This window comes from Aedes aegypti, chromosome 2, assembly GCF_002204515.2.
Source record: "Aedes aegypti strain LVP_AGWG chromosome 2, AaegL5.0 Primary Assembly, whole genome shotgun sequence".
Lineage (NCBI taxonomy): Eukaryota > Metazoa > Arthropoda > Insecta > Diptera > Culicidae > Aedes > Aedes aegypti.
Genome location: NC_035108.1, coordinates 134227687 through 134246505, shown reverse-complemented (window position 1 = coordinate 134246505; position 18819 = coordinate 134227687). Strand labels below are relative to the sequence as shown.

Sequence of the window (18819 nt, the reverse complement as noted above, 5' to 3'; positions counted from 1 at the left end):
AAGGAACCCTCGGATCCGCCGTCAAGGACTGGAGGAAAGTGATGCAGAGGATTGAAGCTGTTGAAACCGAGTTAGCGGCGACCAAAAAGGCCCTGGCAGCTGCGGTAGTGCAGCCGGAAAAAACCGGCATAGCCCCTCGGAAAGACAGCAAGGGGAAAGAAAGGTCAGCGGGAATAGGAACTACGCCAAGTTTCACCCCCAAAAGACATAGGTCGTCACCAGGAGACGAAAGACAGGCTGTATCCAAGAAGCCGAAAAACGTAAATCCAAAACCGGCGGATGAAGTGCTCAGAGGGGGACCTGGCGATATCCCATGGCAAGAGGTCCGGAACAAGAAGAAGAGAGGCAAACAGGAGAGTGCCAGAAAGCAAAGGCCAATCAGGAAGAAGGCAAAATGCGAAGCTGTTGTCGTCAAAACTAGCGAGGACACTTATGCTGAAGTCTTGCGGGCCATGAGGACGGACCCTCAACTAAAGGAGTTTAGTGCCGACGTTCAGAAGATCAGACGCACCCAGACGGGAGACATGCTCATCGAGCTAAAAAAAGACTCGGTGAACAAAAGCTCGACATACAAAGAGCTAACCGAGAGAGTCATGGGCGAAAAGGTGCAGGTGAAAGCCATGTGCCCTGAAGTGACACTCCAATTGCGGGATCTGGATTGGATCACCACCGAAGAGGAAGTGAGGACCGCCATAAAGGAGCAGTGCGATCTGGAAACGGTGCAGATGACAGTACGGCTAAGAAGAGCACCGCTTGGTACACAGGCGGCGTCCATAAAGCTCCCAGTAGACGCAGCCAACAAAGCGCTGGAAGTCGGGAAAATTCGAGTCGGTTGTTCAGTATGTCCACTGAAGATCTCCCAGAGACCGGAGGGATGCTACAGGTGCCTGGAATACGGCCACCTGGCACGGAACTGCGAAGGACCAGACAGAAGTAAGCTCTGTAGATGGTGTGGCGACGAAGGTCACAAGGCGCAAGATTGCAACAATAAGCAAAGGTGCCTGATCTGCAAGGACAAAAGTCGCAACAGACACGCAACGGGAGGCCCTAAGTGTCCGGCCTTCAAGCAAGCGAGAAATTCTAAACCGCAGTGGAGGTAACTCAGCTAAACCTCAACCACTGTGACACAGCGCAACAGCTGCTGTGGAAGTCCGTATCGGAATCGAAGTGCGACGTAGCTATCCTTGCCGAGCCGTATCGAGTACCAGCTGGAAACGGTAACTGGATCGCTGATAAGGCGAAGACAGCGGCAATCTGGACGATGGGGAGGTATCCTATCCAGGAAATAGTGTTCCAGGCGGACGAAGGCTTCGTTATTGCAAAGCTTAACGATGTGTACGTGTGTAGCTGCTACGCACCCCCCCGCTGGACATTGGACCAGTTCAACGAGATGCTGGACGAGCTAACCGATAAGCTAGCCGACCGGAGACCAGTCGTCATCGCTGGCGACTTCAATGCTTGGGCAGTTGAGTGGGGCAGCCGTCTCACCAACCCAAGAGGGCGTAGTCTACTAGAAGCGCTGGCAAGGCTGGACGTAGACTTGGGTAACGAAGGAACAACCAGCACCTACCGTAGAGATGGCCGGGAATCAATAATCGACATCACTTTCTGTAGTCCTGTGTTGACGGGAGGCCTGAACTGGAGAGTCTGCGATGGGTACACTCATAGCGATCATCAGGAGGTCCGGTATAGAATTGGTGGAAGAACACAATGCTCACAGAGAGCGAGTACACCTCATGAGCAGATGTGGAAAACGAAACGTTTTAACGAAGAGCTTTTCGTGGAAGCCCTCAGAAGAGAAGAGCAGGTTCTGAACTTGAGATCGGAGGAGTTAACGGCTGCGATGGTACGAGCATGCGACATTGCCATGCCACGGAAGGTCGAGCCGAAATACAGACGTCGTCCGGTATACTGGTGGAATGAGACACTTGGCAACCTCCGCAAAAGATGTCTCCAAGCCAGGAGACGGATGCAAAGAGCCAAAACCGATGGTGAGAGGGAAGAGCGAAGAGTAACATTGAGGGCGGCGAAAGCCGATCTGAAAAGAGAAATTTCGCTGAGCAAGAGAACGTGCTTCAAGGAGTTGTGTCGCGATGCCAATGCAAATCCGTGGGGAGATGCATACAGGGTGGCGATGGCCAAGATCAGTGGTCCAGCCGTACCCGCTGAAACATGCCCAGAGAAGTTGCAGATTATCGTCGACGGGTTGTTCCCACAACACGCGCCAACGGTCTGGCCACCGACACCGTATGGCCAGGAAGGTGAAGAAAGAGCAATCATTACCAATGAGGAGCTTATAGAGGCGGCCAAGAAAATGAAGCCGAAGAAAGCGCCTGGCCCTGATGGTATCCCCAACGTAGCGTTGAAAGCAGCTATCACGGCCAACCCAGATATGTTCCGGACATCACTCCAGATCTGCTTAGATGAGGGACATTTCCCAGCACAGTGGAAAAGGCAAAAACTGGTTCTGCTACCGAAACCGGGTAAGCCCCCCGGTGAACCAGGCTCGTTTCGGCCGATATGTTTGCTTGACACACTCGGAAAGCTGTTGGAGAGGATCATCCTCAATAGACTGATGGCGTTCACTGAGGGAGAGCGTGGACTGTCGGAGTGGCAGTATGGATTCCGGAAAGGAAAGTCAACGGTAGATGCCATCAAAACAGTGATTGACACAGCCGACAAAGCAAGGACAAAAAAACGTAGAGGTAACCGTTACTGTGCTGTCGTGACGATAGATGTGAGAAACGCCTTTAACAGTGCAAGCTGGGAAGCCATTGCTGTGGCGTTACATAAAATGAAGGTTCCGGATTATCTGTGCAAGATACTAGGAAGCTACTTTGAAAACCGGGTCTTGAGCTACAGCACTAGCGAAGGACAGAAGACGAGGTCGGTAAATGCGGGAGTTCCACAGGGCTCTATCCTGGGTCCAACGTTGTGGAATGCTATGTACGACGGAGTGCTGACGCTTAGGCTGCCAACAGGCGTCAAAATCGTTGGATTTGCAGACGACATCACGCTTGTGGTCATTGGTGACTCACTGGAAAGGGTGGAGGTTCTCGCTACAGAAGCAGTGGACGCAGTCGAAAACTGGATGTACGAGAAGAAACTGGTGATAGCCCACCAAAAAACGGAGCTGTTGCTTATCAGCAATCGAAAAGTGGTGCAGAAGGCTGAGATTACAGTGGGAGAACACACCATAGCCTCAAAGCGGGAGCTAAAACACCTCGGCGTAATGATCGACGATCGGCTGAACTTCAACTGCCATGTCGATTACGCGTGCGAGAAAGCAGCAAGGGCAGTCACGGCGCTGTCCAGGATCATGCCGAATAACTCGGCGATTTGCAGCAGTAAGCGGAGGCTATTGTCTAGCGTGGCTACGTCGATCCTGAGGTACGCTAGCCCGGCGTGGGGAACCGCAATGAAGACGAAGAGGAACCGAGTCAAGCTTAGCAGCACGTATAGGCTGATGGCCATGCGGGTAGCGAGTGCCTACCGAACCATATCTTCGGAGGCAGTATGCGTGATTGCCGGAATGGTCCCTATCGGCTACGTTTTGGAAGAGGATAAGGAGTGCTACGAAGCTAGTAGTACTAGAGGAGCCCGGAAGATTGCCCGAGCCGACACGATGGTGAAATGGCAACGCGAGTGGGATACCGCTGAGAAGGGAAGGTGGACTTATCGCCTTATTCCGAATCTGGCGAAATGGGTGAGCAGATCCCATGGAGAAGTCAACTTCCACTTGACGCAGTTCTTGTCAGGTCACGGCTGCTTCAAGAAATATCTGCACAGGTTCGGCCACGCAGAGTCGCCGCTCTGCGCTGAGTGCCCAGTCGTAGAGGAGTCGCCGGAACACGTCATTTTCGAGTGTCCACGTTTTGCTACGGAACGTAGCGAGATGACAGCGGTCTGCGGTGCTGACGTAACCGTAGACAACGTAGTGGATAGAATGTGTAGCGATGAGGTGATGTGGAACGCGGTGAACATGGCGGTGACGAAAATAATGTCATTGCTTCAGCGGAAGTGGAGGGAGGAACAAGCCGGTGAACCGGAAGTCAGTCTCCAACCGGAATCGCCGAACCGACCTCGGCACCCAACCGGTAGGTAAGCTTGATCCACCGTCGGGGACAAGACCGAGTAGATCGTGGAAAAGCCCCGGAAATTGTAGGCTTCGTGGCCGTGCGGTTAGCGGCGTCAGTCGTTTAGGCATATTGTGCCATGAAGTGTGGGTTCGATTCCCACTCCAGTCGGTGGAAACTTTTCGTCAAACGAAAAATTCATCATTGGGCTACTGGGTGTTTCGTGTTGTCCGTTGCCTAATGTTTGTGATTGTTCAGTCTGTGCAGCCTTGAGCTGAAGACGGTGTAAATTGTCTTGCCAAATTGGTCGTCAGGGCACCTGTGAACCGGAAGTCATCCACCAACCGGAATCGCAGGATCGACCTTGGCACCTATCCGGGCAGCATCGGTACCGGAAGAACTTCCACCTCCGGGGAAGTCTTCGTCGGGGTAGGGTAGATTCACCGCCGGGGACTATCCGAATAGTGCGCGAGAACCTGGAGTGCTAAATGGCATGCGTCCAGCACCGAGAGAACTTCCTTCGTCAGGGAGTTTCTGGCACCCATGGTATCGTGAGCCGAATGGCTGAATATGGCATGTTTAGATCACAAAAGGAATACTAACAAATTATTAATGGGAGCCGAAGGGCTCAGCATGGCATGGATTAGGAACTAACAAATTAATGAGGGAGCCGAAGGGCTTAATGAAGGGTGCGCGTAGCATGTGTCGCCTCTTCTTCGAAGTAATACCGCAAGGTGGTGCCGGAGAAGAATTCTTTACGGTGACGGTGTACCTAGGAGACTGTTTTTTAGTGGGTAGGCGCCCCATTGCGAATCCCACACAGTGCCAAACCATACACTGTGGCATGAGCATGAACAAATACAGGCCAGTCTTGAGAAGATTTTTTTAACTCCTAGAGATGCATGAAAAAAAAAAAAAAAAAACACACACACACACACACACACACACACACACACACACACACATAAAATGAAGGTTCCGGATTATCTGTGCAAGATACTAGGAAGCTACTTCAAAAACCGGGTCTTGAGCTACAGCACTAGCGAAGGACAGAAGTCGAGGTCGGTAAATGCGGGAGTTCCACAGGGCTCTATCCTGGGTCCAACGTTGTGGAATGCTATGTACGACGGAGTGCTGACGCTTAGGCTGCCAACAGGCGTCAAAATCGTTGGATTTGCAGACGACATCACGCTTGTGGTCATTGGTGACTCACTGGAAAGTGTGGAGGTTCTCGCTACAGAAGCAGTGGACGCAGTCGAAAACTGGATGTACGAGAAGAAACTGGTGATAGCACACCAAAAAACGGAGCTGTTGCTTATCAGCAACCGAAAAGTGGTGCAAAAGGCTGAGATTACAGTGGGAGAACACACCATAGCCTCAAAGCGGGAGCTAAAACACCTCGGCGTAATGATCGACGATCGGCTGAACTTTAACTGCCATGTCGATTACGCGTGCGAGAAAGCAGCGAGGGCAGCCACGGCGCTGTCCAGGATCATGCCGAATAACTCGGCGATTTGCAGCAGTAAGCGGAGGCTATTGTCTAGCGTGGCTACGTCGATCCTGAGGTACGCTAGCCCGGCGTGGGGAACCGCAATGAAGACGAAGAGGAACCGAGTCAAGCTTAGCAGCACGTATAGGCTGATGGCCATGCGGGTAGCGAGTGCCTACCGAACTATATCTTCGGAGGCAGTATGCGTGATTGCCGGAATGGCCCCTATCGGCTTCGTTTTGGAAGAGGATAAGGAGTGCTACGAAGCTAGTAGTACTGGAGGAGCCCGGAAGATTGCCCGAGCCGACACGATGGTGAAATGGCAACGCGAGTGGGATACCACTGAGAAGGGAAGGTGGACTTATCGCCTTATTCCAAATCTGGCGAAATGGGTGAGCAGATCCCATGGAGAAGTCAACTTCCACTTGACGCAGTTCTTGTCAGGTCACGGCTGCTTCAAGAAATATCTGCACAGGTTCGGCCACGCAGAGTCGCCGCTCTGCGCTGAGTGCCCAGTCGTAGAGGAGTCGCCGGAACACGTCATTTTCGAGTGTCCACGTTTTGCTGCGGAACGTAGCGAGATGACAGCGGTCTGCGGTGCTGACGTAACCGTAGACAACGTAGTGGATAGAATGTGTAGCGATGAGATGATGTGGAACGCGGTGAACATGGCGGTGACGAAAATAATGTCATTGCTTCAGCGGAAGTGGAGGGAGGAACAAGCAAGTGCGCACGGCGACAACTCGGGTCGGGTTTCGTAGCCCGGTCGTATACTGCCCGAGCCGCGCACAAACTCAGTCTCCAACCGGAATCGCCGAACCGACCTCGGCACCCAACCGGTAGGTATGCATGATCGGGGACCGGACCGAGTAGATCGTGGAAAAGCACCGGAAGTTGTAGGCTTCGTGGCCGTGCGGTTAGCGGCGTCAGTCGTTTAGGCATATTGTGCCATGAAGTGTGGGTTCGATTCCCACTCCAGTCGGTAGAAACTTTTCGTCAAACGAAAAATTCATCATTGGGCTACTGGGTGTTTCGTGTTGTCCGTTGCCTAATGTTTGTGATTGTTCAGTCTGTGCAGCCTTGAGCTGAAGACGGTGTGAATTGTCTTGCCAAATTGGTCGTCAGGGCACATGTGAACCGGAAGTCATCCACCAACCGGAATCGCAGGATCGACCTTGGCACCTATCCGGGCAGCATCGGTACCGGAAGAACTTCCACCTCCGGGGAACTCTTCGTCGGGGTAGGGTAGATTCACCGCCGGGGACTATCCGAGTAGTGCGTGAGAACCTGGAGTGCTAAATGGCACGCGTCCAGCACCGAGAGAACTTCCTTCGCCTGGGAGTTTCTGGCACCCATGGTATCGTGAGCCGAAGGGCTGAATATGGCATGTTTAGATCACAAACTAGGAATACTAACAAATTATTAATGGGAGCCGAAGGGCTCAGCATGGCATGGCATTCGCTGAAAGCGAAACAAATTAATAATGGAACTAACAAATTAATTATGGAGCCGAAGGGCTTAATGAAGGGTGCGCGTAGCATGTGTCGCCTCTTCTTCGAAGTAATACCGCAAGGTGGTGCCGGAGAAGAATTCTTTACGGTGACGGTGTACCTAGGAGACTGTTTTTTAGTGGGTAGGCGCCCCATTGCGAATCCCACACAGTGCCAAACCATACACTGTGGCATGAGCATGAACAAATACAGGCCAGTCTTAAGAAGATTTTTTTAACTCCTAGAGTTGCATGAAAAAAAAAAAAACACACACACACACACACACACACACACACACACACACACACACACACACACACACACACACATGGGCAGCAGGGACAGGAGTCCAGGGGCTTGACGAACCCCCCCTCTGCGAGTCGGGTGGGAGCTTAGGAAGCATTTCTTAAGCGAAAAAACTCCATGCATCCGTATGGATTACCACCTTTTGGCACTTCTCTCGAGAAGTGACCGAGCTCCTCCCAGTTAGCTCAAGCAGAGGATGCCTAGGATGTGGTGGGGGTTCAACAGTGGGCTCTGTTGGATCTCTGCAAAAAGCCACATATCCGCAAGCAACTCCGTACAAGCGGCCTGGCACCGCTTTCAAAGTGCCATAGCTCAACCATTGGAGTGCCAACCGGCACATCAGGATCGATGCCAGTAACATCCTGATTATGGTATACTGGTGAAGGCGTTCAACAACGGACAAGCTACGGATCACGGATTGGATGGCGTTATTGGGCTGACAGTCGGGCCATTCTGCTCCCTGATTAAGGAAGGGTGACACCGACCTGAAACGGCGAGTGGGCTCATGGTTCGATTGCCTCCGTCCCGTTAAAACCTTGGCAGGCCTCCGGATACGTTCGAAATCTGTCCATCAGTTCTGATGAGTACGTAGGTTCGGATGGAACATTCCCGATCTACGCCGATCTGGCACTGTACCCGGCCCCCATAAGGGTCCGTGTCAACCCTCGCATGGCCTCAATGCTTGCAGGTATAGTTGCTTGCAGGTACAGATAACCATGGGATCGTAAAGGCGACTACGTACGGCGGATGGAGATAGCGGCTCGGAGGGGGGACCCTGAAGAATGGAAGTAAGCGTAATTGAAGTTGAGGAAGAAGTGACAAATCCGTTTGTCAAGAGTGGATTGGTGAGGACACCGCCGCCGCAAACCCAGCAGGTGCAAAAGCAGCCCACGAACGAGCAGCAGGGTCAGCAGCAGGGTCAGCAGCAGTATAGCGTGTGGACGAAACCACCACAACAACCGAGGGTAGAGACAGCGAAAAAGTTGGTGGACGAGCTGCACGAGTATGTGGATAAGAGAAGTAACGTGCACAAAGACATCAAGGCGTTGGTGATTAAGCTCCAAGGCGCTCTTGGTTCAGCTGTAAAGGAGTGGAAAAACGTAGTGCAGAGAGCAGAAGCAGGGGAGAAGGAGTTGTTAGCGGTTAAAACTGCCTTAGAGGCATGTCGCGCAGCGGAAATGCGAAGGGCAGAAGCCGACACAGCTACGAGGGAGGTCAGCGCGGCGAGAAGTATCCCCCCAGGGGTGCAGTCCACGCCCTTCTTCACACCGAAGAGGCCAAGGGCATCGCCTGGAGATGTCAGACCAGGTGGTCCCAAGAGACACAAGGATGTCCGTGTCACTGGAGCTAAACCACCACCAGAAGCAACCGACGTGGTAAACAGCCACACTGAATGGCAGGTCGTTGGCAAAAAGAATAGAAAGAAGGAGAAAGCGAGCAAGAAAAAACCGCCCGAAAAACGTAAGGTCGTCAGGACGAGGAATAAGAGCGAGGCTCTCATCGTCAAAGCGAGTGACGACTCGTACGCCGAAGTTCTACGCGCTATGCGGATGAACCCGGATCTTAAGGAGCTAGGGGAAGACGTGCAAAAGGTCAGGCGCACTCGTAATGGAGAGATGCTCTTTGAGCTGAAAAGAGATCCCAAGGCAGGCAGCATCTCGTACAAGGAGCTTACCGAGAAAGCTCTCGGAAACAAGGTGGAAGTAAGAGCCTTGTGCCCGGAAGCGACTCTCCTGTGTAAAGATCTGGACGAGATTACCACGGAGGAGGAAGTAAAATTAGCCCTGAAGGAGCAATGCGAGCTAGGAGAGGTCCAGATGACCATCCGTATCAGGAATGGGCCTGATGGCACGAAGGTAGCATCAATTAAGCTGCCAGTAGATGCAGCTAATAAAGCGTTGAGAGTGGAGAAAGTATGTGTGGGCTGGTCTGTGTGCCCGCTGAGCGTTTCCCAGCAACCGGACGTGTGCTTCAAGTGTCTGGGCTTTGGTCACTTCGCACGGAATTGCCAAGGGCCGGATAGGAGCAAACTATGCAGAAGGTGTGGCGAGGAAGGTCACAAGGCAAAGGATTGCTCGAAGCCTCCGAAATGCCTAATTTGCGCTGCTACGGGGGATAACGAACACCCTACAGGCGGTAGCAGATGCCCAGCCTCCAAACGAGCGAGAGCAACGAAGTCCCAGTGGAGGTAGTGCAAATCAACCTCAACCACTGTGATACGGCACAACATCTTCTGCGGCAATCTGTTGCGGAACATAGATGCGATGTTGCGATAATTTCGGAGCCATACCAAATTCCACCCGGAGATGGAAACTGGATATCAGACGGAACCAAAACTGCAGCGATATGGACAGTGGGAAAATACCCCATTCAAGAAGTGGTGCACTGCGCAGATGAAGGATTCGTTATAGCCAAAATCAACGGTGTCTTCATCTGTAGTTGTTATGCACCTCCACGATGGACGATCGAACAGTTCAACCGGATGTTGGACAAACTGACGGAAGAGCTAACCGACCGAAGACCAGTGGTAGTAGCTGGAGACTTCAATGCTTGGGCGGTCGAATGGGGCAGCCGCTTCACGAACCCAAGGGGGAGCAGCCTTCTGGAGGCCCTAGCTAAGTTGAACGTCGATCTCGCCAATGACGGTACCACCACCACCTACCGTAAGGATGGTCGAGAGTCTATCATCGATGTCACTTTCTGCAGCCCAGGAATGATACGTGATATGAACTGGAGAGTATGCGAGGATTACACCCACAGCGACCATCAAGCGATTCGGTACCGCTTTGGGCACTGTTTGCAGATGGAATCGAGTGGAGCCCAGATATACGAGCGGAGGTGGAAAACAGAGATTTTTAACAAGGACGTGTTCGTGGAAGCGATGAGGCGTGAGAATAACTTAGTAAACCTAAGCGCAGAGGAGTTGACTGCAGCCCTATCGCGGGCGTGCGATGCAACTATGCCGAGGATGGGGAAACCTAGAAACTGTCGACGACCAGCCTACTGGTGGAATTCGACGATCGGTGACCTACGCGCACATTGCTTCCAAGCTAGGAGGAGGATGCAGAGGGCTAGCAACAACGTCGAAAGAGAAGAAAGAAGATTGCCCTATAGGGCGGCAAGGGCCGCACTCAACAAGGCAATCAAGCTCAGCAAGAAAGCGTGCCTGGAAGAGCTCTACCGCAATGCCAACGAAAACCCGTGGGGGAATGCCTACAAAGTGGCCATGGCAAAGATGAAAGGTCCAGCAATACCACCCGACAGATGTCCGGAGAAAATGAAGGTTATTATCGAAACTCTTTTTCCGACGCACGAGCCTACGGTCTGGCCACCTACACCGTACGATGAACAGGATGTACACGACGAAGAGACCCGTGTAACGAACGAGGAACTGGTCGTGGTATCGAAAGCCTTACCAGTGAAGAAGGCACCGGGTCCGGACGGGATTCCAAACTTGGCCCTTAAAACGGCAATCCAGGAGAATCCAGACATGTTCAGGACTACACTGCAAAAATGTATGGAGGACGGAAACTTTCCCGACATTTGGAAGCGACAAAAGCTGGTGCTGCTACCAAAGCCAGGTAAGCCGCCCGGCGATCCTTCTGCATATAGGCCGATATGCTTGTTGGATACTGTCGGAAAACTGTTGGAGAGAGTGATTCTTAACAGGCTTACGAAGTATACGGAGAACGAGAACGGTCTATCGAACATGCAGTATGGATTCCGGAAAGGTAGATCTACGATAGATGCCATCCGAATGGTAGTGGAAACCATGGAGACGGCACAGAAGCAGCAGAGGAGAGGGAACCGATATTGTGCGGTTGTCACTCTTGACGTTAAAAACGCTTTCAACAGCGCCATCTGGGTAGCAATTGCCGACTCGTTGCACAGGTTGAGGGTGCCTAAGTATCTATGTCAGATTCTGAAAAGCTATTTTCAGAACCGGACACTGATATATGAAACAGATGCCGGGATCAGAAATCTGTTGGTTACGGCGGGCGTTCCACAGGGATCCATCTTGGGTCCCACCCTTTGGAATGTCATGTACGATGAAGTGCTGAAGCTGAACCTGCCCAGAGGAGTCAAGATTGTCGGTTTTGCGGACGATGTAGTGCTTGTAGTGATCGGCGAATCACGGGAAGAGGTGGAGGTACTGGCAACGGAGGCGATAGATGCCGTGGAAAATTGGATGCGAGAGAAGAAGCAAGCGTTGGCCCATCAAAAGACTGAATTGGTTATGATCAGTAACCGGAAGGCAGTACAAAATGTGAGCATCATGGTCGGTGAGTGCATCATAAACTCGAAGCGAGAAGTGAAACACCTGGGCGTGATGTTGGACGACCGTTTGAATTTCAACAGTCACGTCGACTACGTCTGCAATAAGGCGACAAAGGTGATATCGGCCTTATCCCGAATTATGCCTAACAATTCTGCGATTACCAGTAGCAAGAGGAGGCTACTGGCGAGCGTGTCAACGTCGATCATCCGGTATGCAGCTCCAGCGTGGTCGGCGGCACTGAAGACAGGACGAAATCGTGCCCAGTTGAACCGTACGTTTAGGCTGATGGCAATGCGTGTAGCGAGTGCGTATCGAACGATATCATCGCACGCCGTGCACGTAATAGCCGGAATGATTCCTATCTGCCTTCTACTGGAGGAGGATAGCGAGTGCTACAGGGATCGAGCCACAGGGAGAGGCCGGAACAGAGCGAGAGCCAACACGCTTAGTAAATGGCAGCAGCAATGGAACAACGCAGAGAAGGGCAGGTGGACTTACCGACTGATTCCAAACGTGTCGATATGGACCACTAGAGCGCACGGCGAGATTAATTTTCAACTGACGCAATTCCTGTCTGGTCATGGCTGCTTTAAGCAGTACTTGCACAGGTTCGGCCACGCAAGGTCACCGTTGTGCCCTGAATGCCGAGACATAGAAGAAACACCAGAGCACGTAGTCTTTACTTGCCCACGGTTTGCACAGCAGCGAAGCGAAATGACTGCCATCGTCGGAGACGACGTGAACGTGGAAAATATCGTCCTAAAGATGTGTAGTAATGAAGATAAGTGGAACGCGGTGAACCGATCTGTTGTTCAGATTATGTCAACACTACAGCGGACATGGCGAGAGGAGCAGCGTCAGATGACGTAGGCAGCCCTGCCGAACGAAGAAGGGCGCCGGACTGTATTCGACACTCTAAAAGTGCGGACGAAGGGAAAGTGATACTGCTCGGTTCCGGGAGATATTCCTTTGCCGGGGAACTCTCCGCCGGAGTAGGCTAGATCCACCGCCGGGGACTAGCTGAGTAGACGCGACGTAGCACCGGTCCCGGGTCGTAGGAGCACCAGTGAACCGGAAGTTAGCCTCCACCGGAATCGCTGGACTGACTCCGGCACCCTACCGGTCGGCCCGTAAAAAATTAAAGAGCAGCAGTAGCAGCATCAGAAGAAGAATCGGTATCGGAAGAACTTCCATCGCCGGGGAATTCTTCGTCGGTGTAGGCTAGGTTCACCGCCGGGGACTAGTTGAGTAGACGTGTCATAGCGACGGTTGAGGGTCGTCGGGGCACCAGTGAAGCTAGGCTCCACCGGAATCGCTGGACTGACTTCGGCACCCCTCCGGTCGGCTCGTATCGTAGAAGTAGAAGAATCGGTATCGGGAGAAATTCCACCGCCGGGGAACTCTCCGTCGGTGTAGGTTAGGTCCACCGTCGGGGACTGGTCGAGTAGAATACGTCGGAACGCTGGTATTGAATAGTCGGGGCGCCTACGAACCGGAAGTTATGCTCAACCGGAATCGTTGGACCGACCTCGGCATCTTACCAGCTGAACTATGGAAAGGAGATAGTCGCCGTAACCGTACGAGTGCGGGCTTTGTATGAGCTCAGAGTGGTGCACAAACTGGAGCCGAAGGGCTCAGAATGTTGCATGTAGGTACTAACAAATTGACGGGTCGCCAAAGGGCGAAAATAGGTATTAACAAATTACTAACGAGTGGAGCCGAAGGGCTCAGCATGAGGCACGTCGTTGAACGGTTTTAAAACTGCTAACAGGAGTCGAAGGGCTCAGGAGCCGAGGGCTCAGGAGCCGAAGGGCTCAGGAGCCGAAGGGCTCAGCATGTAGAATAACAAATTGAAGTGGTGCGCTCAGCACGTTGTCCTCCCCTTCGAAGTAATACCGGAAGGTAGTTCCGGAGGGTGATGGTGATGGTACTAAACCTAGGAGAGTGTTTTTAGTGGGGAAGGCACTAAGTGGATCCCACACCGCGCCAAAAATTACACTGGCATGAGCACGAACAAATACAGGCCAGTCTATGAAGATTTTTAAACTCCTAGTTGCATGAAAAAAAAAAAAAAAAAAAACACACACACACACACACACACACAGCTGTTTTATTTGCAAAAAAAGAAAGGCTGTTTTTATTTTTTTGTTTTTTTCGATTTGTCGATTTTAACGGCAAAAACTGCTTTTTCTTTTTTGACATTTGCTTCGTGTTTACATGGGCCTTAACTGCCCATAACTGCATAACAGTCATATTCGACATTTTTGACAAATTAGAGTTAATACCGGGGAGAGTCATCAAATGATAAATACTTTCGATCAACTTATTGAAATCTGTAAGATTGTTCTAGAAAATTCGAAAAAAATACCAAGTTGTTTTGTCACATTGGTAATTATAACCGCATAACAGTCACATTGAGATTATTAATGAGCCTCGTAATGTAATAGCAATGAAATTGCTACCGTGAACGTACCATATTTGACGCGGGTCCAAACTTGACGCATTTTCTAATTAATGTTATCATAAATTAATTCTAGATCAGACTAGCACTCGAAAATGTATTGCTTAATCTTTATTTACTTGTTATTGAAGGATTCCAATCGAAAAAAGTTTATATTTGATTGATAATAGTTAAAAAATAAAATTTATTTGGAAATGCATCCGACAAGTGCGTAAATTTTTTCATTCCTAAGTGAATGTGCTAACTATTGTTGATCAATTTTCGTGAAATTATTGTGCTGTTTTACAGCAATATCATCAACAACAGTCAGTAATATTCTTTTATTCATGAATTGACGTCGAAAGTTTTCTACTTTTAAGCTTCAAGACATATTTTTGTATGAAAACCTTGTGCGTCAAGTTAGGCACACAATGTTCCTAATTATTTGCTATTTTGTTCAGCATGTTTTGTTGAATCGAAAATAGGAAAATAAATATTTATGGTGCTTGCATTCGAAAAATCCGTCCGCAGAACAATCCAAGGCTTTATGTAATTACATGTAAAGGGTCATCCATAGATTACGTCACGTTTTCAGGAAGAGGAGGAGGTTCAGAGAAACGCAACGATTCGTACAAAATATTCGCACTTTTCATAAAATAAATGTGGCCAAGGTTGAGAGGGGTTGAAAATTGTACAATTTATCGCGGTTTATGGACGTCCCCTAATGTTTCAAGGAAGCTTCAATAAATGCGTCAGGAGGTGAGTTGTAGGTTCAATGGTTTGTTTCGTATAATTTATACAATAGGGGGTGTCCACGAGATACGTGTCACAAAAACATACCATTTTCTACAAAAACCCCGCCCATCCGCCCTACTTCACACTTTTTATATGAAGCCTTTAAAAAACTTGTATGATTCGTCACATCTTGCAGAACACCTCCTTCCCCCTAATAACATGACGTACTTAATGTATGACCCATATATGGTTCTCGATCTATTTCGAGGCCTATACTGCCGTTGGTTCTACGCATATTTGTCCCGCGGTCCATATAGGTGACATAGAACATGGGACAAGTAGGCGTAGTTCACGTGTTATAAGTAACGAAGATTATCAAACGGCCATTTTTGGAACCGGTTGTTTTCGTTCTAGTTTTTGACCAATTTGTCCTTATTTTAGCAACTACCTTCCCCGTTCCAGCGCAACGTAGTTTCCAAACCTTTCCCTTGTTTGATATCACGACGAAAATACATTAAACTAAACAATAATGCTTAACTATGGATTGAACTCAATCGCCGGTTTTATTTTCTACACTAACTAAACGCATAGCAAAAGTGACTACCGAATGACGTCATTCAAAACTTTTTCCAAAGGTTCTAACTTTTATGTCCTCTCTAAAACGCTTTTTTCAATTAATTGAACTTTTGAATACTGAAACTCTTGTATATTTTAAACTTTAGCAATTATTTGTAAGTGCGTCAAATAAGGAACATAGTGCGTCAAATTAGGCACATTGAAGAATTGATGCGTCAATTAAGGAACCTAATGTGTTCCACAAAAAGTGAAACAAACGTAAAGAAAAAATCGTTCAATATTGTTTTACTGATTTTTCCCTAATTCTATAATAGTTGAGCTATCATAGGTTCAAATTTCAACAAAATCGGATAGATTTAGACGATTTGACAAGTGTTTGAATTTAGAATTTTCTTAACCGCGTCAAATATGGTACGTCCACGGTATCAGATTATTTTTTGACTATTCACCTAGTATGCGATATGAGTTGTACAAAATATCAGCCTCAAATAAGCACTTTTGAGTTCCTGGTAATTTTTTGAAATTTTAGTTTCCTCTCATACTGCCATAAAATGCACACTTGATATTCCATTTACTCAATGCCTACTTTTGTCGAATGTTACAAATATGCAGTTATGGGCAGTTAAGGTCGCTCGCCATCCTCCCTGATGGAAATCCTAGCTACGTCCATGCCTGAAGTGAACATAATTTTTGTGTTTATTGTTTTTCATATGCAAATCACTTACCCATAGATCGATTCCCCAACCCATTTTGAAGATGCTGATGTTGTTCCTGTTGTATTATTTCAAAAGAAATACAGTAACACTGATTGTTGTCGTCACTTGGAGCAGGATTTGCCGATTTGCCAATTAATCCTTCTGATTGTTTACGATATCCTTCAAAACAACTTTGCTTCTAGTTTCAATTGCTAGTGACACTTTTATTCTATTCACAAAGTGATTGCACTCTTCATAAAATTCACATCAAATCATTCATTAACTTAATCTTGGTATTCCCGTTTAAAACGATTGATAAAAAGCACACAATTAAAATATCGGGAAGGAATTTCCTTTCACTAAATTTTTCAAATCAAAAACACAATCAAATCAACAGAGCAAGAGAAACGCCCCGTCGAAGTTTCCCCCCTTCTTGGCACCTCTTTGCACGACCCCGTTGTCAAGAAGAAAACACTCTTCACACACAAGTGGAGAACACCGCTCTCCCTCGCACCAGCACACGTTTTCCAAAAACGGGCAACACACCCCTCTCTTTCTCACACCCGTCCAATATTCGTCGACCGAAGTCTGCGCCTTGGCTTCTTGATCCAATTTTGTTTTCTCTCTAGCAGTAATTTATATGCGAATTTTGCACTTGGCTTTCATCTTGCGAGGACACTAAACCACCCACAATCAAACAAAAACCGCCCACGAACGCCAAAATATTACGCGACGCACTTCTGGTCCCACTCACGGACACGGATTTCTATACTGCCATCAATAATTTGAATTTCTCAAGAGAGACACGGGAGACAAAATTCCACACGCGAAAACTAGAATCGGACGCACAACATGCCACACCGGAATACTGACTCATACTGAAGAAGAAAACGGAGAAATCGCTTCGCCACTCGCCGACGGCGAGTCGCCGTCGCCGTCGTTGTTTTCGCCCGAAAGCGGCGTTACACGGTCGAGCGAAACGAGAGAACGATGAGGCAAAAAACGAACGGAATGATTGCAGCCCTGCACGGAGAAACAAAATTATTGCGGCGCTTACACTGTAAACTCGGCAGTACCCATTAAAGTGTAAAAAATGCCCACTTTTTGATGATATATGGAGCTGTCAAAATAATGGGTAATTTTTATTTCTGAATAAAGGGTATTATTTGCCCATTTTCGAGTTCCGAGGGTTTACTCTTTAATGGGTGAAAATTGACTTTATCTTGTCCATATAGCCAATGCATCTCCACAGTTGGAATAAAATTTTTAGACCGATGGATCAACAAGTTTGAAATGTAGGTAAGAACAATAAAATTTGTTGACTATCCTATAAATAAGCTAATAGAATATACATTATGGTTTAAATTCAGGGTATACACCAAAATATTCTATCGGAACATGGAATGTTCTCAATCGGCGGCTCGAACACATTGGGCACATGAATATCACGATGTTCTGGGGCGACGTATACATCATGAGCTGGATAACATCTTATCACGATTCTACTTTATGTGGCATATAATAAATGATTGAATAAAGTTAATCAGTTTGTCACTGAAGTCATTGATTAGTTTCAGCATATTAATGTGTGCATTAATTGAAATCCGATAATAAAATTATTTTTGAAAGCCAATTAAAGGGTGTATTTTACCCATTATCCAAATCAATCCAATCCGAATAGTGGGTAAAATTTACTCCTTAAACTGACGTACAGGCCGTTTACTCTTTAATGAGTAAAGGCCCTTTACTCTTTTTATGAGTTAAACTAGTTTCTCTCAAAGTGGGTACTTTTTTACCCTTTAAAGGGTACTTTGGTCTTACAGTGTATATTGTCGCATCGCCACCAAACTGGATCGCGCCAGTGAGACTCGCGACGCGCCTCAACTCGCGCGATTTTGAAATCAGTTTTTTAGTGTGGCGCTGCATTCTTACGATTTTTATGAACACAGCACACTATTCACATATTAGCTGCGACACACGGGGCCTGAGAAAACAATAATTATAAATAAATGTTCACAGCAAAAAATAATGTAATTCGCATCGATGTATTTCATGTCGATGTATAAAAAATCCGATGTAACCGCTAATTTTATATGCAAAATAGCATCTTCTGGATGTTATATTACATCGCCTTGAAATTACACCTAAACAACGTTACAATTTTCCAGTACATTGAATTTGTGTAATATTCACATATAAACAAATTGAAAATTACACAGAAACAGCTGCAACCAAGTCATTCTCATCCACTTCGTAATATCACACAAATTCGATGTCATTTTGCATTCAAAACCAACGCGATAATAAATCACGCAACACTGCCAATGTTTTGCTTCAGTTAATGGCGGACGGTAAATTAAAATGTGTTCGCTCGACAGTTCGCGTCATTTTTTGGTGTTTTCGCGCATAAATTCGGAAATAATAGTTCAAATTACTTTTAAAATGTGTGGTCCAGATTATTCGCGAGTGTATTATGTCTTATAGGAAGCGGTCAAGGGGAAAAGCCCGTGATCCGACCAAATTGGAGCAGTTGTTGCACTCCGGTGCATAAAGGAAACCTGTGCTTCTCGATTTCGCCGGATCAGGCCGGATCTATTCCAACGGGACAGATTTGCCGACCAGTTTTTGACTGCACGATTGGTTCATTTCGGCATTGCAACGGCAACATTTTTTCCGAAGTGTCCAGCTGTATATGGATGGAAAACATCGAGAAAACCGAGGGCACCGTTTCTG

At 48.3% G+C, this 18819-nt stretch overlaps 1 protein-coding gene across 11 annotated transcripts in view; it reads right to left on the bottom strand.

Annotated features, from left to right (window-relative positions):
• LOC5569157 (formin-binding protein 1-like) overlaps positions 1-16978 on the bottom strand; it is a 234742-nt gene extending 217764 nt beyond the window's left edge. For 8 of the 11 annotated variants that reach the window (XM_021842451.1, XM_021842453.1, XM_021842446.1 and 5 more), the window contains exon 1: positions 16117-16977. In XM_021842451.1, coding sequence (XP_021698143.1) covers positions 16117-16140 — 24 coding nt within the window. In that variant the 5' untranslated portion in view covers positions 16141-16977. Of the gene's footprint in view, positions 1-16116 lie in introns of all 11 variants that reach the window. The other 3 variants (XM_021842445.1, XM_021842447.1, XM_021842455.1) reach the window with 2 other exon arrangements.
• Between the last annotated feature and the right edge of the window lie 1841 nt (positions 16979-18819).